This window comes from Salmo salar, chromosome 08 (genome assembly GCF_965601325.2).
Source record: "Salmo salar chromosome 08, fSalSal1, whole genome shotgun sequence".
In the NCBI taxonomy this organism is placed as follows: domain Eukaryota; kingdom Metazoa; phylum Chordata; class Actinopteri; order Salmoniformes; family Salmonidae; genus Salmo; species Salmo salar.
Window position 1 is genome coordinate 43,678,929 of NC_138298.1, and position 23,572 is coordinate 43,702,500.

The 23,572-nt window shown below is 45.5% G+C and overlaps 2 protein-coding genes across 6 annotated transcripts in view; both read left to right on the forward strand.

Moving 5' to 3' along the window:
• The window catches only part of LOC123732928 (uncharacterized), a 71,842-nt gene extending 49,338 nt beyond the window's left edge, over positions 1-22,504 (forward strand). For 2 of the 5 annotated variants that reach the window (XM_082978706.1, XM_082978707.1), the window contains exons 4-15: positions 13,995-14,053; positions 14,268-14,401; positions 14,513-17,211; positions 17,969-18,027; positions 18,256-18,389; positions 18,502-18,824; positions 19,618-19,676; positions 19,905-20,038; positions 20,151-20,473; positions 21,303-21,361; positions 21,590-21,723; positions 22,009-22,504. In XM_082978706.1, the coding sequence (XP_082834832.1) occupies positions 13,995-14,053; positions 14,268-14,401; positions 14,513-17,211; positions 17,969-18,027; positions 18,256-18,389; positions 18,502-18,824; positions 19,618-19,676; positions 19,905-20,038; positions 20,151-20,473; positions 21,303-21,361; positions 21,590-21,723; positions 22,009-22,112 (4,221 nt within the window). In that variant the 3' untranslated portion in view covers positions 22,113-22,504. The remainder of the gene's footprint in view (positions 1-13,994; positions 14,054-14,267; positions 14,402-14,512; positions 17,212-17,968; positions 18,028-18,255; positions 18,390-18,501; positions 18,825-19,617; positions 19,677-19,904; positions 20,039-20,150; positions 20,474-21,302; positions 21,362-21,589; positions 21,724-22,008) is intronic. The other 3 variants (XM_082978710.1, XM_082978711.1, XM_082978708.1) reach the window with 2 other exon arrangements.
• Positions 2,604-13,879, forward strand: LOC123732921 (uncharacterized). Its single transcript, XM_082978169.1, has 4 exons — positions 2,604-2,925; positions 7,456-7,509; positions 7,898-8,579; positions 13,855-13,879. The coding sequence occupies exons 2-4, from the start codon at positions 7,470-7,472 to the stop codon at positions 13,877-13,879; spliced, it is 747 nt and encodes a 248-aa protein (XP_082834295.1). The 5' UTR covers positions 2,604-2,925; positions 7,456-7,469.
• Positions 22,505-23,572: the final 1,068 nt, after the last annotated feature.

Here is a 23,572-nt window from a genome sequence, read left to right on the forward strand (position 1 = left end):
CCACCGTTGTTTTGGGTCAAAGTAAACAACCTTTTGGGAATGTCCAGTCACGTCTTTGATAGTTTGATAATGTTGTTAAAAATAAAAGATACATACTTGATTACTGGTAACCTTAGCAACACTTATTTTTTTCTGGGCTCCCAAAGTGCGCGGTGGTTTAGGGCACTGCGTCTCAGTGGTTGAGGCGTCACTACAGACACCCTGGTTCGAATCCTGGCTGGATCACAACCGGCCCGTGATTGGGAGACCCATTCGTCCGGGTTTGGCCGGTGTGATGAAAGAAGGGCTTTATCAATAAATGTGATTGATCCCTCACTTTGTTTTGTGTTGTTTGTTTTCAGCTGGGTTTGAACAAACATCATAACACTGAGGGTGGGGTTAAGGTCAGGGTTAAGGTAGTTTAAGAGTCACTTTTTGATTTTGGTTAGTCGTTTTGCGGGTCTTGTAGGTGGATACATTTTTTTGAAAGGCATGATTGACGCTCATGAATGGCAGTGGAAAAACGAGTCCAGCAAGTTAGAAAAAAATTCCAAGTCTCATTTTCCGTCATCGTACAAAACCCCCCCTCTGCCCAGGAGTTGATCATCTTTAGTTCTCAGAAAGAGAGGTGAAGTTATTGGTGCGTACTTTCTCATCCGAGTAGTCTACAGGTCCTAGCCGACACAACGTCTCTGATATTCTCAGGTAAGAAGCAGCTTCAGTGAATTTGATTGTCATGATTGCTTGTTCAAATTGTATTTATATTTTTCTTCCTATTTCAAGACATTAGTAGTCCTAGACCTAACTATGCAATTGAAATCTCCATCTGTTATTAATGGGATACTATAGGTATAAACCCATAGATGTAGGCTATCTGTTGCCATCTGTTATTAATGGGATGCTATAGGTATAAACCCATAGATGTAGACTAACTGTTGCCATCTGTTATTCATGGGATGCTATAGGTATAAACCCATAGATGTAGGCTAACTGTTGCCATCTGTTATTAATGGGACACAATAGGTATAAACCCATAGATGTAGGCTAACTGTTGCCATCTGTTATTAATGGGATGCTATAGGTATAAACCCATAGATGTAGGCTAACTGTTGCCATCTGTTATTAATGGGATACTATAGGTATAAACCCATAGATGTAGGTTAACTGTTGCCATCTGTTATTAATGGGATGCTATAGGTATAAACCCATAAGTGTAGGTGATTGCTTGACGGGATATTTTTAAAGCGGTGCAGAATTATTGATGTAGCTTCACCAGGACCAATCAGATTCACAATTTAGAGAGAGAGAAAGATGGAGAGAGAGAGAGAGAGAGATGGAGAGAGAGAGAGACAGTTGGAGAGAGAGAGAGAGAGAGAGAGAGAGAGAGAGAGACTGAGAGATGGATATGAAAGTGAGGTGTGGACAGCACAGGAGGTGAGAAAGAAACAGGTTGGACTCACTTCCATTTAACATTGTTAAGATAATTACCACACTGAATCAATGACTTTAAGATAATTACCACACTGAATCAATGACTTTAATAAGATAATTACCACACTGAATCAATGACTTTAAGATCATTACCACACTGAATCAATGAGTTTAAGATCATTACCACACTGAATCAATGACTTTAAGATCATTACCACACTGAATCAATGACTTTAATAAGATAATTACCACACTGAATCAATGACTTTAAGATCATTACCACACTGAATCAATGACTTTAAGATCATTACCACACTGAATCAATGACTTTAAGATCATTACCACACTGAATCAATGACTTTAATAAGATAATTACCACACTGAATCAATGACTTTAAGATAATTACCATACTGAATCAATGACTTTAAGATCATTAACACACTGAATCAATGACTTTAATAAGATAATTACCACACTGAATCAATGACTTTAATAAGATCATTACCACACTGAATCAATTACTTTAAGATCATTACCACACTGAATCAATGACTATAAGATCATTACCACACTGAATCAATGACTATAAGATATCTACCACACTGAATCAATGACTATAAGATATCTACCACGCAGAATCAATGAGTTTTGAGGCTGGTTAGGATTTACACCTTTAAAGGCCTTCTCTACACCTTCAGAGGATGGGTCGTGCTTCACAAGCTGACAAGAACTGTTGGCTAGTCTGGTAATTACAAGGCTAGAAAGGGGGATAACTTTTGTTGAAGGTGAACTTGTGTGAACTTTTGCACTAGATAGGGCCACCGTTGTTTTGGGTCAAAGTAAACAACCTTTTGGGAATATCCAGTCACGTCTTTGATAGTTTGATAATGTTGTTAAAAATAAAAGATACATACTTGATTACTGGTAACCTTAGCAACACTTATTTTTTTCTGGGCTCCCAAAGTGCGCGGTGGTTTAGGGCACTGCGTCTCAGTGGTTGAGGCGTCACTACAGACACCCTGGTTCGAATCCTGGCTGGATCACAACCGGCCCGTGATTGGGAGACCCATTCGTCCGGGTTTGGCCGGTGTGATGAAAGAAGGGCTTTATCAATAAATGTGATTGATCCCTCACTTTGTTTTGTGTTGTTTGTTTTCAGCTGGGTTTGAACAAACATCATAACACTGAGGGTGGGGTTAAGGTCAGGGTTAAGGTCAGGGTTAAGGTAGTTTAAGAGTCACTTTTTGATTTTGGTTAGTCGTTTTGCAGGTCTTGTAGGTGGATACATTTTTTTGAAAGGCATGATTGACGCTCATGAATGGCAGTGGAAAAACGAGTCCAGCAAGTTAGAAAAAAATTCCAAGTCTCATTTTCCGTCATCGTACAAAACCCCCCCTCTGCCCAGGAGTTGATCATCTTTAGTTCTCAGAAAGAGAGGTGAAGTTATTGGTGCGTACTTTCTCATCCGAGTAGTCTACAGGTCCTAGCCGACACAACGTCTCTGATATTCTCAGGTAAGAAGTAGCTTCAGTGAATTTGATTGTCATGATTGCTTGTTCAAATTGTATTTATATTTTTCTTCCTATTTCAAGACATTAGTAGTCGTAGACCTAACTATGCAATTGAAATCTCCATCTGTTATTAATGGGATACTATAGGTATAAACCCATAGATGTAGGCTAACTGTTGCCATCTGTTATTAATGGGATGCTATAGGTATAAACCCATAGATGTAGACTAACTGTTGCCATCTGTTATTCATGGGATGCTATAGGTATAAACCCATAGATGTAGGCTAACTGTTGCCATCTGTTATTAATGGGACACAATAGGTATAAACCCATAGATGTAGGCTAACTGTTGCCATCTGTTATTAATGGGATGCTATAGGTATAAACCCATAGATGTAGGCTAACTGTTGCCATCTGTTATTAATGGGATACTATAGGTATAAACCCATAGATGTAGGCTAACTGTTGCCATCTGTTATTAATGGGATACTATAGGTATAAACCCATAGATGTAGGCTAACTGTTGCCATCTGTTATTAATGGGATGCTATAGGTATAAACCCATAGATGTAGACTAACTGTTGCCATCTGTTATTCATGGGATGCTATAGGTATAAACCCATAGATGTAGGCTAACTGTTGCCATCTGTTATTAATGGGACACAATAGGTATAAACCCATAGATGTAGGCTAACTGTTGCCATCTGTTATTAATGGGATGCTATAGGTATAAACCCATAGATGTAGGCTAACTGTTGCCATCTGTTATTAATGGGATACTATAGGTATAAACCCATAGATGTAGGCTAACTGTTGCCATCTGTTATTAATGGGATACTATAGGTATAAACCCATAGATGTAGGTTAACTGTTGCCATCTGTTATTAATGGGATGCTATAGGTATAAACCCATAAGTGTAGGTGATTGCTTGACGGGATATTTTTAAAGCGGTGCAGAATTGTTGATGTAGCTTCACCAGGACCAATCAGATTCACAATTTAGAGAGAGAGAAAGATGGAGAGAGAGAGAGAGAGATGGAGAGAGAGAGAGAGAGAGAGAGAGAGAGAGAGAGAGAGAGAGAGAGAGAGAGAGAGAGAGAGAGAGAGAGAGAGAGAGAGAGAGAGAGAGAGATGGAGAGACAGTTGGAGAGAGAGAGAGACAGTTGGAGAGAGAGTGAGAGAGAGAGAGAGAGAGAGAGAGAGAGATGAAAGGGAGGTGTGGTCGGCCCAGGAGGGGAGAAAGAAACAGGTTGGACTCACTTCCACGGTTCCCACGATCTGCTTAAGATAATTACCACACTGAATCAATGACTTTAAGATCATTACCACACTGAATCAATTACTATAAGATAATTACCACACTGAATCAATGACTTTAATAAGATAATTACCACACTGAATCAATGACTTTAATAAGATAATTACCACACTGAATCAATGACTTTAAGATCATTACCACACTGAATCAATGACTTTAAGATCATTACCACACTGAATCAATGACTTTAAGATAACTACCACGCAGAATCAATGAGTTTTGAGGCTGGTTAGGATATACACCTTTGGGGGTTTTAGGCTGGGTTTCTTTATATGCACTTTGTGACGTCTGCTGATGTAAAAAGGGCTTTATAAATAAATGTGATTGATCCCTCACTTTGTTTATTGTTGTTTGTTTTCAGCTGCGTTTGTACTAACATCATAACACTGAGGGTGGGTTTTTTTTTGGTTAAGGTCAGGGTTAAGGTGGTCTAAGAGTCACTTTTTTGATTTTGGTAAGTCGTTTTGCGCGTCTTGTAGATGGGATACATTGTTTTGAAAGGCGTGATTGACGCTCATGAATGGCAGTTGGAAAAACGAGTCCAGCAAGTTAGAAAAAAATTCCAAATCTCATTTCCCGTCATCGTCTGGTAATTACAAGGCTAGAAAGGGGGATAACTTTTGTTGAAGGAATTGTGTGAACTTTTGCACTAGATAGGGCCACCGATGTTTTGGGTCAAAGTAAACAACCTTTTGGGAATGTCCAGTCCCGTCTTTGATAGTTTGATAATGTTGTTAAAAATAAAAGATACATACTTGATTACTGGTAACCTTAGCAACACTTTTTTTAATTTATTCTGGGCTCCCGAGTGGCGCGGTGGTTTAGGGCACTGCGTCTCAGTGGTTGAGGCGTCACTACAGACACCCTGGTTCGAATCCAGGCTGGATCACAACCGGCCCGTGAGTGGGAGTCCCACTCGTCCGAGTTTGGCTGGTGTCGGCCTTCATTGTAAATAATATTTTATTCATAACTGACTTGCCTAATTAAATAAAGGTTTCATTAAAATAAACTGTATATAGGGAATAGGGTGCCTAAGCAGTGCACTATAATGTATATAGGGAATAGGGTGCCTAAGTAGTGTACTATACTTGTAGAAGGTTAAATAAATGATCGTAATAATAATGATAATGATAATAATGAGATTAATAATAATTACAATAATAATAATAACGATAATAACAATGATGATATCAATAATGATAATAATGATGTAATAATAATAATGATGATGATAATAATAATAATAATGATATTAATAATGATGATAATAATAATAATATTAATAATAATGATAATAATGATAATAATGATGATAATAATAATGATGATAACAATAATGATAATGATGATAACAATAATGATAATAATGATGATGATAATAATAATGATAATGATAACAATCATGATCATCATTATTATTATTAATATTATTATGATAATGATATTGATAATAATGATAATAATAATGATAATAATAATGATAATGATAATAATAATAATGATAATAATGATAATAATGATAATAATAATGATGATAATAATTATAATGATAATAATAATGATGATGATGATGATAATAATGATAATGATAATAATAATGATAATTATAATAATAATGATTACGATAATGATCATGATCATCATCATTATTGTTAAAATTATTTTGATAATGATATTGATAATAATTAATAATAATAATTAATCATAATTATAATAATAATAATAATATTAATAGATAATAATCACGATAATGATAATGATAATAAAAATGATAATAATCATGATAATAATCATGATAATAATCATGATAATGATAATAATGATAATAATAATAATGATGATAATGATGATAATGATAATAATAATGATAATAACGATGATAATAATAATAATGATGATGATAATGATGAAACGAATTATAATAATAACGATAATGATAATAACAATGATGATATCAATAATAACAATAATACTAATAATTATGTAATAATAATAATAATAATGATGATGATGATAATAATAATAATGGTATTAATAATGATGATAATAATAATAATAATAATGACAATAATAATAGTGATGATAATAATAATAATGATGATAATAATATTAATGATAATAATAATGATGATGATAATAATTAATAATTATGATAATAATAATCATGATAATAATCATGATAATAATAATAATGATAATGATGATGATGGTGATGAATAAATATTAAGAAGAATGATAATAAGAATGATTATAATAATAATGATGATAATAATAATAATGATAATAACGATAATGATAATATTAATAATAGTGATGATAACAATAATAATAATGATAATAATGATGATGATAATAATAATAATAATAATGATGATAGAAATAATAATAATACTGATAATAATAATGAAGATAATGATAACGATGATAATAATGATAATAATATTAATATTAATAATAGCAATAATAATAATGTTAACAATAATAATAATAATAATAATAATATTGTAATAACAATCATAATAATAACAGCGATAACATTAATAATGACAATAATAATAATAGCGATAATAATAATAATAATGATAACAGTAATAATAATAATGATGATTGATGATGATGATAATAATAATAATGGTATTAATAATGATGATAATAATAATGATAATAGTAATAATAATAATAATGATAACAGTAATAATAATAATAATAAAGATAATGATAATAAAGATAATGATAATAATGATGATAATAATAATGAAAACAGAAATAATAATAATACTGATAATAATAATGAAGATAATGATAACGATGATAATAATGATAATAATATTAATATTAATAATAGCAATAATAATAATGTTAATAATAGTGATGATAACAATATTAATAATGACAATAATAATAATAATAATGATAATAATAATGATAATAGAAATAATAATAATACAGTAATCTACAGTGAAAGCAGAGCAGAGGGCTGAAGACATTGGAAGCAGGCTGAAAAGACACCTACTGGTAAACACATAAGGGATACCGTTAATACAACTGGAAGTATTATGGGATTGCTTTTTTGAATATCAACGAACATCATGTGATTTTGGAATATTGACTAATCTCTAATTAATGTCGGTCAATGACATCATCCTTCAACAGCTGTTAATGGAAGATCCAATGGGGTTCATTTATGATTGATGTTGTGTGGTTCACCTCTACAGAGACATAAAAGGACATGGATATGAAGCCTCTGATGATTCTCCTCCTGCTAGCAGGTAATACACTGTGTGTGTGTGTGTGTGTGTGTGTGTGTGTGTGTGTGTGTGTGTGTGTGTGTGTGTGTGTGTGTGTGTGTGTGTGTGTGTGTGTGGTGTGTGTGTGTGTGGTGTGTGTGTGTGTGTGTGTGTGTTTATGTTCCTTAGTGGTTAACCTTTCATTAGGTTAAACACGTTCTATATGTCTTCAGGGGATGCACAGCCTCATTCTACCACTACAAGCCAGAAAAAAGGGTTATGTCTTTATCAGCCTATAGATGTTAATTTCATACCCCTGTTGTTGCAGCAAACTTGTTGTGTATTAAAAAAAAAAATTAAAACTACAAAAGTTTGTAAATTTCCTATTTAAAATGTCAGGTTAATGTTGTTACCATCATTTATTCAGCAGGAGCTGTCACCACCAACACTCCTGCAGCAGCTGCTACCAACAACACTCCTGCAGCAGCTGTTACCACCACAACTCCTGCAGCAGCTGTCACCACCACCACTCCTGCAGCAGCTGTCACGACCACCACTCCTGCAGCAGCTGTCACGACCACCACTCCTGCAGCAGCTGTCACCACCACCACTCCTGCAGCAGCTGTCACCACCACCACTCCTGCAGCAGATGTTACCACCACAACTCCTGTAGCAGCTGTCACGACCACCACTCCTGCAGCAGCTGTCACGACCACCACTCCTGCAGCAGCTGTCACCACCACCACTCCTGCAGCAGCTGTCACCACCACCACTCCTGCAGCAGATGTTACCACCACCACTCCTGCAGCAGCTGTTACCACCACAACTCCTGCAGCAGCTGTTACCACCACCACTCCTGCAGCAGCTGTTACCACCACCACTCCTGCAGCAGCTGTTACCACCACAACTCCTGCAGCAGCTGTCACCACCACCACTCCTGCAGCAGCTGTCACGACCACCACTCCTGCAGCAGCTGTCACGACCACCACTCCTGCAGCAGCTGTCACCACCACCACTCCTGCAGCAGCTGTCACCACCACCACTCCTGCAGCAGATGTTCACCACCACCAACTCCTGCAGCAGCTGTCACGACCACCACTCCTGCAGCAGCTGTCACGACCACCACTCCTGCAGCAGCTGTCACGACCACCACTCCTGCAGCAGCTGTCACCACCACCACCACTCCTGCAGCAGCTGTCACCACCACCACTCCTGCAGCAGCTGTCACCACCACCACTCCTGCAGCAGATGTCACCACCACCACTCCTGCAGCAGCTGTTACCACCACAACTCCTGCAGCAGCTGTTACCACCACCACTCCTGCAGCAGCTGTTACCACCACCACTCCTGCAGCAGCTGTTACCACCACAACTCCTGCAGCAGCTGTCACCACCACCACTCCTGCAGCAGCTGTCACGACCACCACTCCTGCAGCAGCTGTCACGACCACCACTCCTGCAGCAGCTGTCACCACCACCACTCCTGCAGCAGCTGTCACCACCACCACTCCTGCAGCAGATGTTACCACCACAACTCCTGCAGCAGCTGTCACGACCACCACTCCTGCAGCAGCTGTCACGACCACCATTCCTGCAGCAGCTGTCACCACCACCACTACTGCAGCAGCTGTCACCACCACCACTCCTGCAGCAGATGTTACCACCACCACTCCTGCAGCAGCTGTTACCACCACAACTCCTGCAGCAGCTGTTACCACCACAACTCCTGCAGCAGCTGTTACCACCACCACTCCTGCAGCAGCTGTTACCACCACCACTCCTGCAGCAGCTGTTACCACCACAACTCCTGCAGCAGCTGTCACCACCACCACTCCTGCAGCAGCTGTTACCACCACCATTCCTGCAGCAGCTGTTACAACCACCACTCCTGCAGCAGCTGTCACCACCACCACTCCTGCAGCAGCTGTCTCCACCACAACTCCTGCAGCAGCTGTTACCACCACCACTCCTGCAGCAGCTGTTACCACCACCACCCCTGCAGCAGCTGTCACCACCACCACTCCTGCAGCAGCTGTCACCACCACCACTCCTGCAGCAGCTGTCACCACCACCACTCCTGCAGCAGCTGTCACCACCACCACTCCTGCAGCAGCTGTCAGCACCACCACTCCTGCAGCAGCTGTTACCACCACCACTCCTGCAGCAGCCGTCACCACCACCACTCCTGCAGCAGCTGTCACCACCACCACTCCTGCTGCAGCTGTTACCACCACCACTAATGTAGCAGCTGTTACCACCACCAGTCCTGCAGCAGCAGTCACCACCACCACTACTGCAGCAGCTGTTACCACAACCACTCCCACAGCAGCTGTCACCACCACCACTCCTGTAGCAGCTGTTACCACCACCACTCCTGCAGCAGCTGTCACCACGACCACTCCTGTAGCAGCTGTCACCACCACCACTCCTGCAGCAGCTGTTACCACAACCACTCCTGCATCAGCTGTCACCACCACCACTCCTGCAGCAGCTGTCACCACCACCACTCCTGCAGCAGCTGTCACCACGACCTCTCCTGTAGCAGCTGTCACCACCACCACTCCTGCAGCAGCTGTTACCACCACCACTCCTGCAGCAGCTGTCACCACCACCACTCCTGCAGCAGCTGTCACCACCACCACTCCTGCAGCAGCTGTTACCACCACAACTCCTGCAGCAGCTGTTACCACCACCACTCCTGCAGCAGCTGTCACCACCACCACTCCTGCAGCAGCTGTCACCACCACCACCCCTGCAGCAGCTGTCACCACCACCACTCCTGCAGCAGCTGTTACCACAACCACTCCTGCAGCAACTGTCACCACCACCACTCCTGCAGCAGCTGTCACCACCACCACTCCTGCAGCAGCTGTTACCACCACAACTCCTGCAGCAGCTGTTACCACCACCACTCCTGCAGCAGCTGTCACCACCACCACTCCTGCAGCAGCTGTCACCACCACCACCCCTGCAGCAGCTGTCACCACCACCACTCCTGCAGCAGCTGTTACCACCACAACTCCTGCAGCAGCTTATACCACCACCACTCCTGCAGCAGCTGTCACCACCACCACTCCTGCAGCAGCTGTCACAACCACCACTGCGCCAGCAGCTGTTACCACAACCACTCCTGCAGCAGCTGTTACCACCCCCACTCTTGCAGCAGCTGTCACCACCACCACTCCTGTAGCAGCTGTCACCACCACCACTCCTGCAGCAGCTGTTACCACCACCACTCCTGTAGCAGCTGTTACCACCACCACTCCTGTAGCAGCTGTCACCACCACCACTCCTGCAGCAGCTGTTACCACAACCACTCCTGTTGCAGCTGTTACCACCACAACTCCTGCAGCAGCTGTCACCACCACCACTCCTACAGCAGCTGTTACCACCACCACTCCTGCAGCAGCTGTTACCACCACCACTCCTGCTGCAGCTGTCACCACCACCACTCCTGCAGCAGCTGTCACCACAACTCCTGCAGCAGCTGTCACCACCACCACTCCTGCAGCAGCTGGTACCACCACCACTCCTGTTGCAGCTGTTACCACCACCATTCCTGCAGCAGCTGTTACCACCACAACTCCTGCAGCAGCTGTGACCACCACCACTCCTGCAGCAGCTGTTACCACCACCACTCCTGCAGCAGCTGTTACCACCACCACTCCTGCTGCAGCTGTCACCACCACCACTCCTGCAGCAGCTGTCACCACCACTACTCCTGCAGCAGCTGTCACCACCACCACTCCTGCAGCAGCTGTCACCACCACTACTCCTGCAGCAGCTGTTACCACCACCACTCCTGCAGCAGCTGTTACCACCACCACTCCTGTAGCAGCTGTCACCACCACCACTCCTGCAGCAGCTGTTACCACCACCACTCCTGTTGCAGCTGTTACCACCACCACTCCTGCAGCAGCTGTCACCACCACCACTCCTACAGCAGCTGTTACCACCACCACTCCTGCAGCAGCTGTTACCACCACCACTCCTGCTGCAGCTGTCACCACCACCACTCCTGCAGCAGCTGTCACCACAACTCCTGCAGCAGCTGTCACCACCACCACTCCTGCAGCAGCTGGTACCACCACCACTCCTGTTGCAGCTGTTACCACCACCACTCCTGCAGCAGCTGTTACCACCACAACTCCTGCAGCAGCTGTCACCACCACCACTCCTGCAGCAGCTGTTACCACCACCACTCCTGCAGCAGCTGTTACCACCACCACTCCTGCTGCAGCTGTCACCACCACCACTCCTGCAGCAGCTGTCACCACCACTACTCCTGCAGCAGCTGTCACCACCACCACTCCTGCAGCAGCTGTCACCACCACTACTCCTGCAGCAGCTGTTACCACCACCACTCCTGCAGCAGCTGTTACCACCACCACTCCTGTAGCAGCTGTCACCACCACCACTCCTGCAGCAGCTGTTTCCACCACCACTCCTGCAGCAGCTGTTACCACCACCACTCCTGCAGCAGCTGTTACCACCACCACTCCTGCAGCAGCTGTCACCACCACCACTCCTGCAGCAGCTGTCACCACCACCACTCATGCAGCAGCTGTCACCACCACCACTCCGGCAGCAGCTGTTACCACCACCACTCCTGCAGCAGCTGTTACCACCACCACTCCTGCAGCAGCTGTCACCACCACTATTCCTGCAGCAGCTGTCACTCCCACTACTCCTGCAGCAGCTGTCACCACCACTAGTCCTGCAGCAGCTGTCACCACCACTACTCCTGCAGCAGCTGTCACCACCACCACTCCTGCTGCAGCTGTCACCACCACTACTCCTGCGGCAGCTGTCACCACCACCACTCCGGCAGCAGCTGTTACCACCACCACTTCTGCAGCAGCTGTTACCACCACCACTCCGGCAGCAGCTGTTACCACCACCACTCCTGCAGCAGCTGTCACCACCACCACTCCTGCAGCAGCTGTCATCACCACCATTCCTGCAGCAGCTGTCACCACCACCACTCCTGCAGCAGCTGTTACCACCATCACTCCTGCAGCAGCTGTCACCACCACTACTCCTGCAGCAGCTGTCACCACCACTACTCCTGCAGCAGCTGTTACCACCACTACTCCTGCAGCAGCTGTCACCACCACTACTCCTGCAGCAGCTGTCACCACCACCACTCCTGCTGCAGCTGTCACCACCACTACTCCTGCAGCAGCTGTCACCACCACCACTCCGGCAGCAGCTGTTACCACCACCACTTCTGCAGCAGCTGTTACCACCACCACTCCTGCAGCAGCTGTGACCACCACCACTCCTGCAGCAGCTGTCACCACCACTACTCCTGCAGCAGCTGTTACCACCACCACTCCTGCAGCAGCTGTCACAACCACCACTCCTGCAGCAGCTGTCACCACCACCACTCCTGCAGCAGCTGTCACCACCACCACTCCTGCAGCAGCTGTCACAACCACCACTCCTGCAGCAGCTGTCACCACCACTACTCCTGCAGCAGCTGTTACCACCACCACTCCTGCAGCAGCTGTCACAACCACCACTCCTGCAGCAGCTGTCACCACCACCACTCCTGCAGCAGCTGTCACAACCACCACTCCTGCAGCAGCTGTCACAACCACCACTCCTGCAGCAGCTGTCACCACCACCACTCCTCCATCAGCTGTCACCACCACCACTCCTCCATCAGCTGTCACCACCACCACCTCCACTCCTGCTGTCGCATCAACTGACCCTCCATCTTCTAGTGAAGGAACCCTGGGTCTTCGGTTCAGTCTCGACCAGCCATTCAACTCAAATCTTTCCAACCCGTCCTCTTCAGAGTTCAAGACTCTGGCTTTCAAAGTGCAATCTGACGTAAGTATCAGTGCATTTTCATGCCAGCGTAGGTAGGAAATTATTTCTGGTAGCTCAGATTGATCTGGAAATTCTCAGACTGAAACTTAATTGGGAGGAAGGCTGTTTGACACACGTTTTATTTTTGTATGACAAACCGTTTTTGGGGGGAAATCGTAGGGCAGCGCTCTAAGGCACTGCATCTCAGTGCTAGAGGCGTCACTACAGACCCTGGTTCGATTCCAGGCTGTATCACAGTGGTCTAAGGCACTGCATCTCAGTGCTAGAGGCGTCACTACAGACGCTGGTTCGATTCCAGGCTGTATCACAACCGGCACTGATTGGGAGTCCCATAGGGCGGTGCACAATTGTCCCAGTGTCGTCCTGGTTAGGGTTTGGTTGGGGGGGTAGGCCATCAATGTAAATAAGAATTTGTTCTTAACTGACTTACCTAGTTAAATAAAGGTTCAATACATAAATGTAAGTGTCCCTTTTAGACTTGTACAATCCTCCTGTAAACCCCTTATCATCAGTGAGCCTGTACATGCCTCCTGTAAACCCCTATCATCAGTGAGCCTGTACATGCCATGTCGTAAAAAGGGTACTATTGAGAGGTCTATTTACTATGAAAGAATTAAACCAAAGCTTCTGTTAATGCCGTCAAGGGCCCTGTTTTCATTGAACCTTTGATCATCCTATCTTTCAACGCAGGTGAACAAGGCTTATGCTGGGACCCCAGGCTTCAATCGTTCTATTGTCAACTCATTCAGGTAAGTGTATGAATTCTCATTACTGATTGACTAGGTTTCTGTTCTACCTTATGTTATTTGTACTACTACACTGATATTGATTACTGCATTGTTGGGTTTAAAGCTTGCTAGAAAAGGCATTTCACTGCACTTGGGCACATGACATTAAAACTTTGACGATTCTGGTGATGATGATTTCTGAGGGTTGTCCATTTCATCTCCTTCTCCTGAGTAGCAGTGGATCTGTAGTTACTGACATGACCCTCGTGTACGACAAGCAGTCTTCGGTTCCCAGCTCAAGCAGCGCACAGACAATTCTCACCAACAGTTCCACCTCCCTGAACATTCTACCAGGCAGCATCAGTGTTGGTAAGTATTCATCTCCAGAGGCGGACTGGCCATCTGGCATTTTGGGCAAATGACCAGATGGGCTGGTCCATTTTCAGTCCAGTGGCCCTGTCTAACGTGTTTTTTTTGCAGCTGTTGCCTCAACCACTCCTGCAGCAGCTGTTACCACCACCACTCCTGCAGCAGCTGTCACCACCACCACTCCTGCAGCAGCTGTCACCATCACCACTCCTGCAGCAGCTGTTACCACCACCACTCCTGCAGCAGCTGTCACCACCACCACTCCTGCAGCAGCTGCTATCACCACCACTCCTGCAGCAGCTGTTACCACCACCACTCCTGCAGCAGCTGTTACCACCACCACTCCTGCAGCAGCTGTCACCACCACCACTCCTGCAGCAGCTGCTATCACCACCACTCCTGCAGCAGCTGTCACCACCACCACTGCTGCAGCAGCTGTCACCACCACCGCTCCTGCAGCAGCTGTCACCACCACCGCTCCTGCAGCAGCTGTCACCACCACCACTCCTGCAGCAGCTGTCACTACCACCACTCCTGCAGCAGCTGTCACCACCAACGCTCCAGCAGCAGCTGTCACCACCACTGCTCCTGCAGCAGCTGTCACCACCACCGCTCCTGCAGCAGCTGTCACTACCACCACTCCTGCAGCAGCTGTTACCACCACCACTCCTGCAGCAGCAGTCACCACCACCACTACTGCAGCAGCTGTCACCACCACCACTCCTGCAGCAGCTGTTTCCACCACCACTCCTGTAGCAGCTGTCACCACCACCATTCCTGCAGCAGCTGTTACCACCACCACTCCTGTTGCAGCTGTTACCACCACCACTCCTGCAGCAGCTGTCACCACCACCACTCCTGCAGCAGCTGGTACCACCACAACTCCTGTTGCAGCTGTTACCACCACCACTCCTGCAGCAGCTGTTACCACCACACCTCCTGCAGCAGCTGTCACCACCACCACTCCTGCAGCAGCTGTTACCACCACCATTCCTGCAGCAGCTGTTACCACCACCACTCCTGCTGCAGCTGTCACCACCACCACTCCTGCAGCAGCTGTCACCACCACTACTCCTGCAGCAGCTGTCACCACCACCACTCCTGCAGCAGCTGTCACCACCACTACTCCTGCAGCAGCTGTTACCACCACCACTCCTGCAGCAGCTGTTACCACCACCACTCCTGTAGCAACTGTCACCACCACCACTCCTGCAGCAGCTGTTACCACCACCACTCCTGTTGCAGCTGTTACCACCACAACTCCTGCAGCAGCTGTCACCACCACCACTCCTACAGCAGCTGTTACCACCACCACTCCTGCAGCAGCTGTTACCACCACCACTCCTGCTGCAGCTGTCACCACCACCACTCCTGCAGCAGCTGTCACCACAACTCCTGCAGCAGCTGTCACCACCACCACTCCTGCAGCAGCTGGTACCACCACCACTCCTGTTGCAGCTGTTACCACCACCACTCCTGCAGCAGCTGTTACCACCACAACTCCTGCAGCAGCTGTCACCACCACCATTCCTGCAGCAGCTGTTACCACAACCACTCCTGCAGCAGCTGTTACCACCACCACTCCTGCTGCAGCTGTCACCACCACCACTCCTGCAGCAGCTGTCACCACCACCACTCCTGCAGCAGCTGTCACCACCACCACTCCTGCAGCAGCTGTCACCACCACTACTCTCGCAGCAGCTGTTACCACCACCACTCCTGCAGCAGCTGTCACCACCACCACTCCTGCAGCAGCTGTTTCCACCACCACTCCTGCAGCAGCTGTTACCACCACCACTCCTGCAGCAGCTGTTACCACCACCACTCCTGCAGCAGCTGTTACCACCACCACTCCTGCAGCAGCTGTTACCACCATCACTCCTGCAGCAGCTGTCACCACCACCACTCCTGCAGCAGCTGTTACCACCACAACTCCTGCAGCAGCTGTCACCACCACACCTGCAGCAGCTGTCACCACCACTACTCCTGCAGCAGCTGTCACCACCACTACTCCTGCAGCAGCTGTCACCACCACCACTCCTGCAGCAGCTGTCACCACCACTACTCCTGCAGCAGCTGTCACCACCACTACTCCTGCAGCAGCTGTCACCACCACCATTCCTGCAGCAGCTGTCACCACCACTACTCCTGCAGCAGCTGTCACCACCACCACTCCTGCAGCAGCTGTCACCACCACTACTCCTGCAGCAGCTGTCACCACCACTACTCCTGCAGCAGCTGTCACCACCACCACTCCTGCAGCAGCTGTCACCACCACCACTCCTGCAGCAGCTGTCACCACCACTACTCCTGCAGCAGCTGTCACCACCACTACTCCTGCAGCAGCTGTCACCACCACTACTCCTGCAGCAGCTGTTACCACCACCACTCCTGCAGCAGCTGTCACAACCACCACTCCTGGAGCAGCTGTCACCACCACCACTCCTGCAGCAGCTGTCACAACCACCACTCCTGCAGCAGCTGTCACCACCACCACTCCTGCAGCAGCTGTCACCACCACCACTCCTGCAGCAGCTGTCACAACCACCACTACTGCAGCAGCTGTCACAACCACCACTCCTGCAGCAGCTGTCACAACCACCACTCCTGCAGCAGCTGTCACAACCAAGACTCCTCCATCAGCTGTCCCCACCACCACCTCCACTCCTGTTGTTGCATCAACTGACCCTCCATCTTCTAGTGAAGGAATCCTGAGTCTTCGGTTCAGTCTCCACCAGCCATTCAACTCAAATCTTTCCAACCGGTCATCTTCAGAGTTCAAGACTCTGTCTGCCAACGTGGTCACTAATGTAAGTATCAGGGTAATTCCATGCCAGCGTAGGTGGAAAACATTTTTGGTAGCTCAGATTGTTCTGGCAATTCTCACACAGAAACCTCCTTGGGAGGAAGGCTGTTTGACACTTGTTTTACTTTTTACGACAATCCATTTTTGGGACAATCATAGGGCAGCGGTCTAAGGCACTGCATCTCAGTGCTAGAGGCGTCACTACAGACCCTGGTTCGATTCCGGGCTGTATCACAGCGGTCTAAGGCACTGCATCTCAGTGCTAGAGGCGCCACTACAGACCCTGGTTCGATTCCAGTCTACATCACAGTGGTCTAAGGCACTGCATCTCAATGCTAGAGGAGTCACTACAGACCCTGGTTCGATTCCAGGCTGTATCGTAACCGGCCCTGATTGGGAGTCCCATAGGGCGGTGCACAATTGGCCCAGCGTCGTCCTGGTTAGGGTTTGGTTGGGGGGGTAGGCCATCAATGTAAATAAGAGTTTGTTCTTAAAACTGACTTGCCTAGTTAAATAAAGGTTACATTCATAAATGTAAGTGTCCCTTTTAGACTTGTACAATCCTCCTGTAAAACCCTATCATCAGTGAGCCTGTACATGCCTCCTGTAAACCCCTATCATCAGTGAGCCGTACATGCCAAGTCAAAAAGGATACTATTGAGAGGTCTATTTACTATGAAAGAATTAAACCAAAGCTTCTGTTAATGCCGTCAAGGGCCCTGTTTTCATTGAACCTTTGATCATCCTATCTTTCAACGCAGGTGAACAAGGTTTATGCTGGGACCCCAGGCTTCAATCGTTCTATTGTCAACTCATTCAGGTAAGTGTATGAATTCTCATTACTGATTGACTAGGTTTCTGTTCTACCTTGTGTTATTTGTACTACTACATTGATATTGATTACTGCATTGTTGGGTTTAATGCTTGCAAGAAAAGCCATTTCACTGCACTTGGGCACATGACATTAAAACTTGAAAACTTTGACGATTCTGGTGATGATGATGATGATTTCTGAGGGTTGTCCATTTTCTCTCCTTCTCCTGAGTAGGAATGGATCTGTAGTTACCGACATGACCCTCGTGTTCGACAAGCAGTCTTCGGTTCCCAGCTCAAGCAGCGCACAGACAATTCTCACCAACAGTTCCACCTCCCTGAACATTCTACCAGGCAGCATCAGGGTTGGTAAGTATTCATCTCCAGAGGCGGACTGGCCATCTGGCATTTTGGGCAAATGACCAGATGGGCTGGTCCATTTTCATTCCAGTGGCCCTGTTTAATGTGTTTTTTTTTGCAGATGTTGCCACAACCACTCCTGCAGCAGCTGTTACCACCACCACTCCTGCAGCAGCTGTTACCACCACCACTCCTGCAGCAGCTGTCACCACCACCACTCCTGCAGCAGCTGTCACAACCACCACTCCTGCAGCAGCTGTCACAACCACCACTCCTGCAGCAGCTGTTACCACCACCACTCCTGCTGTCGCATCAACTGACCCTCCATCTTCTAGTGAAGGAATCCTGAGTCTTCGGTTCAGTCTCAACCAGACGTTCAACTCAAATCTTTCCAACCCGTCCTCTTCAGAGTTCAAGACTCTGTCTGCCATCGTGGTCACTAACGTAAGTATCAGGGCAATTCCACGCCAGCGTAGGTGGAAAACATTTCTGGTAGCTCAGATTGTTCTGGCAATTCTCACACAGAAACTTCATTGGGAGGAAGGCTGTTTGACACTTGTTTTACTTTTTACGACAATCCATTTTTGGGAAAATCATAGGGCAGCGGTCTAAGGCACTGCATCTCAGTGCTAGAGGCGTCACTACAGACCCTGGTTCGATTCCGGGCTGTATCACAGCGGTCTAAGGCACTGCATCTCAGTGCTAGAGGCGCCACTACAGACCCTGGTTCGATTCCAGTCTATATCACAGCGGTCTAAGGCACTGCATCTCAGTGCTAGAGGCGTCACTACAGACGCTGGTTCGATTCCAGGCTGTATCGTAACCGGCCCTGATTGGGAGTCCCATAGGGCGGTGCACAATTGGCCCAGCGTCGTCCTGGTTAGGGTTTGGTTGGGGGATAGGCCATCAATGTAAATAAGAGTTTGTTCTTAAAACTGACTTGCCTAGTTAAATAAAGGTTACATTCATAAATGTAAGTGTCCCTTTTAGACTTGTACAATCCTCCTGTAAAACCCTATCATCAGTGAGCCTGTACAAGCCTCCTGTAAACCCCTATCATCAGTGAGCCGTACATGCCTCCTGTAAACCCCTATCATCAGTGAGCCGTACATGCCAAGTCAAAAAGGATACTATTGAGAGGTCTATTTACTATGAAAGAATTAAACCAAAGCTTCTGTTAATGCCGTCAAGGGCCCTGCTTTCATTGAACCTTTGATCATCCTATCTTTCAACGCAGGTGAACAAGGTTTATGCTAAGACCCCAGGCTTCAATCGTTCTATTGTCAACTCATTCAGGTAAGTGTATGAATTCTCATTACTGATTGACTAGGTTTCTGTTCTACCTTGTGTTATTTGTACTACTACATTGATATTGATTACTGCATTGTTGGGTTTAATGCTTGCAAGAAAAGCCATTTCACTGCACTTGGGCACATGACATTAAAACTTGAAAACTTTGACGATTCTGGTGATGATGATGATGATTTCTGAGGGTTGTCCATTTCCTCTCCTTCTCCTGAGTAGGAATGGATCTGTAGTTACCAACATGACCCTCGTGTTCGACAAGCAGTCTTCGGTTCCCAGCTCAAGCAGCGCACAGACAATTCTCACCAACAGTTCCACCTCCCTGAACATTCTACCAGGCAGCATCAGGGTTGGTAAGTATTCATCTCCAGAGGCGGACTGGCCATCTGGCATTTTGGGCAAATGACCAGATGGGCTGGTCCATTTTCATTCCAGTGGCCCTGTTTAATGTGTTTTTTTTTGCAGATGTTGCCACAACCACTCCTGCAGCAGCTGTTACCACCACCACTCCTGCAGCAGCTGTTACCACCACCACTCCTGCAGCAGCTGTCACCACCACCACTCCTGCAGCAGCTGTCACAACCACCACTCCTGCAGCAGCTGTCACAACCACCACTCCTGCAGCAGCTGTTACCACCACCACTCCTGCTGTCGCATCAACTGACCCTCCATCTTCTAGTGAAGGAATCCTGAGTCTTCGGTTCAGTCTCGACCAGCCGTTCAACTCAAATCTTTCCAACCCGTCCTCTTCAGAGTTCAAGACTCTGTCTGCCATCGTGGTCACTAACGTAAGTATCAGGGCAATTCCACGCCAGCGTAGGTGGAAAACATTTTTGGTAGCTCAGATTGTTCTGGCAATTCTCACACAGAAACCTCCTTGGGAGGAAGGCTGTTTGACACTTGTTTTACTTTTTACGACAATCCATTTTTGGGACAATCATAGGGCAGCGGTCTAAGGCACTGCATCTCAGTGCTAGAGGCGTCACTACAGACCCTGGTTCCATTCCGGGCTGTATCACAGCGGTCTAAGGCACTGCATCTCAGTGCTAGAGGCGCCACTACAGACCCTGGTTCGATTCCAGTCTATATCACAGCGGTCTAAGGCACTGCATCTCAGTGCTAGAGGCGTCACTACAGACGCTGGTTCGATTCCAGGCTGTATCGTAACCGGCCCTGATTGGGAGTCCCATAGGGCGGTGCACAATTGGCCCAGCGTCGTCCTGGTTAGGGTTTGGTTGGGGGGGTAGGCCGTCAATGTAAATAAGAGTTTGTTCTTAACTGACTTGCCTAGTTAAATAAAGGTTACATACATAAATGTAAGTGTCCCTTTTAGACTTGTACAATCCTCCTGTAAACCCCTATCATCAGTGAGCCTGTACATGCCTCCTGTAAACCCCTATCATCAGTGAGCCGTACATGCCTCCTGTAAACCCCTATCATCAGTGAGCCGTACATGCCTCCTGTAAAACCCTATCATCAGTGAGCCGTACATGCCAAGTCAAAAAGGATACTATTGAGAGGTCTATTTACTATGAAAGAATTAAACCAAAGCTTCTGTTAATGCCGTCAAGGGCCCTGTTTTCATTGATCCTTTGATCATCCTATCTTTCAACGCAGGTGAACAAGGCTTATGCTAAGACCCCAGGCTTCCGTCGTTCCATTGTCAACTCATTCAGGTAAGTGTATGAATTCTCATTACTGATTGACTAGGTTTCTGTTCTACCTTGTGTTATTTGTACTACTACATTGATATTGATTACTGCATTGTTGGGTTTAATGCTTGCAAGAAAAGGCATTTCACTGCACTTGGTCACATGACATTAAAACTTGAAAACTTTGACGATTCTGGTGATGATGATGATGATTTCTGAGGGTTGTCCATTTTCTCTCCTTCTCCTGAGTAGGAATGGATCTGTAGTTACCGACATGACCCTCGTGTTCGACAAGCAGTCTTCGGTTCCCAGCTCAAGCAGCGCACAGACAATTCTCACCAACAGTTCCACCTCCCTGAACATTCTACCAGGCAGCATCAGTGTTGGTAAGTATTCATCTCCAGGGGCGGACTGGCCATCTGGCATTTTGGGCAAATGATCATGTTTTTTTCGGGGGGGGGTAAAAATTATAATTATCTGGCTAATAATTTGGGGGAAAATGAGCCAATATGTTAAAAATGCCAGGGCCAATTTCTGGTCCCAGTCCGCCCCTGTTTCACTGTCACCATACACATCTATAAGAGCAAAGTCAACATTTGAACAGAAACATGAAAAGACAATCCACTTTTGTAATTAACTGAACAATTTCTCTGTTTTTCCTACTTTTTCAGGGTCATCAACCACATCAGGAAGTGCTCCCCAACCCACTGCCTTCTCTCTGGCTGCCTTGCCTCTCAGTTTGGCTCTGTTAATGGTACAGCTGCTGTCTAGCTAATAGCCTGGGGCATAGCTGCTGTGGCTCTGATAGCTGCTAGGCTAGCTAATAGCCTGGGGCATAGCTGCTGTGGCTCTGCTAGCTGCTGGCTAACCAATAGCCTGGGACATAGCTGCTCTGGCATTGGTTTAACCAATCAACGGTTTCCCAGCTCTCATAGATACAGCCTTAAAGCTAGAATCCTTAGTTGCTACACCCATTTTTTGACTTATAAATTAATTATATCTACCCATTGATTCTAGAAGAATATAACATATGAATGCCTCATGAGTTTAGCTCAACTGTCCTACCTCATCAGAACCCAAAATATAAGCTTGTTTTACTCCAATGTTTCTAAACAATGCAAACAAACACTGTATAGCTTTAAAACATTATTAAAACTATAATTCTGATATCATGTATGGTCAGTCCTTGCAACCATAGCTCTGTCTATGAATTTGAGAGTGGTCACATTTGTATAGCCAAAAACAGAGAGCATGTGTGAATTTGTTATTGTTTCAGTTAAGGATTCTAGCTTTAATATGAATTACCTGCTTAAGCATGAGAGTACACAACACATTTTAACCGTGTTAGTTGGCAAAATTATATATGTATTTTAGGTACATTCCCCTACATACAAACAAAAACAAAACTAAATGTACTTTTTGATGTCATGTATGATATTTGTGAAATACTTTAAGAATTCTCATAGTTTTTGTTCATTAATATTAATATTTATAGTATTATTAATAAAGGCATATTATTATTATTATTATTATTACTACTATTATTTTAAGTTACTATTATTATAATTATTATTATTATTACTATTATTTCAAGTTACTATTATTTAACACTTATAGGCTCTCACAGACATCAATTCATGATGTATTCACACTTGCACACTATTTATCCGTCAAATTTTTATACTGAAAATAACTAAAAGAAACAACAACTTTCCTATTGTACAATTTTTAATTTTTTAATTTTTAAATGTTTTATTTGATCATAGTTCCCTCTTTAATTATTAACTATATTTAAATTTAAATTCACCAGGACCGGGATGATATTTACTTTGAGTTATTTTGGGCATATCACCAAAAATGTGGACCACTACAATGTTTTAAAACTGTTGAAGAGCCTCGCCTGGTTTGTACTTGTCTTGTTATTATTAAATCTAATATATTACGTAACACTCAAGAATGTAGATATGACATTTCTTTCATTAGCGTTGGAATATAATGACATGTCAAAATCATTCTAGGGGTAAATCTCAATAGTTTGGTCTAATATGTACTTTGTACAATTAGTTTGTTTTTTAAATGTTTTTCTTTGATCTAGTTCCCTCTTTAATTATTAACTGCTGTAACTATATTTACATTTAAATGTGTTATTTTGGGCATATCACTGAAGTGTCTGAGGGACTAATGTGGACCACTACAATGTTTTAATACTGTTGTAGAGCCTCGTCTGGTTTGTAC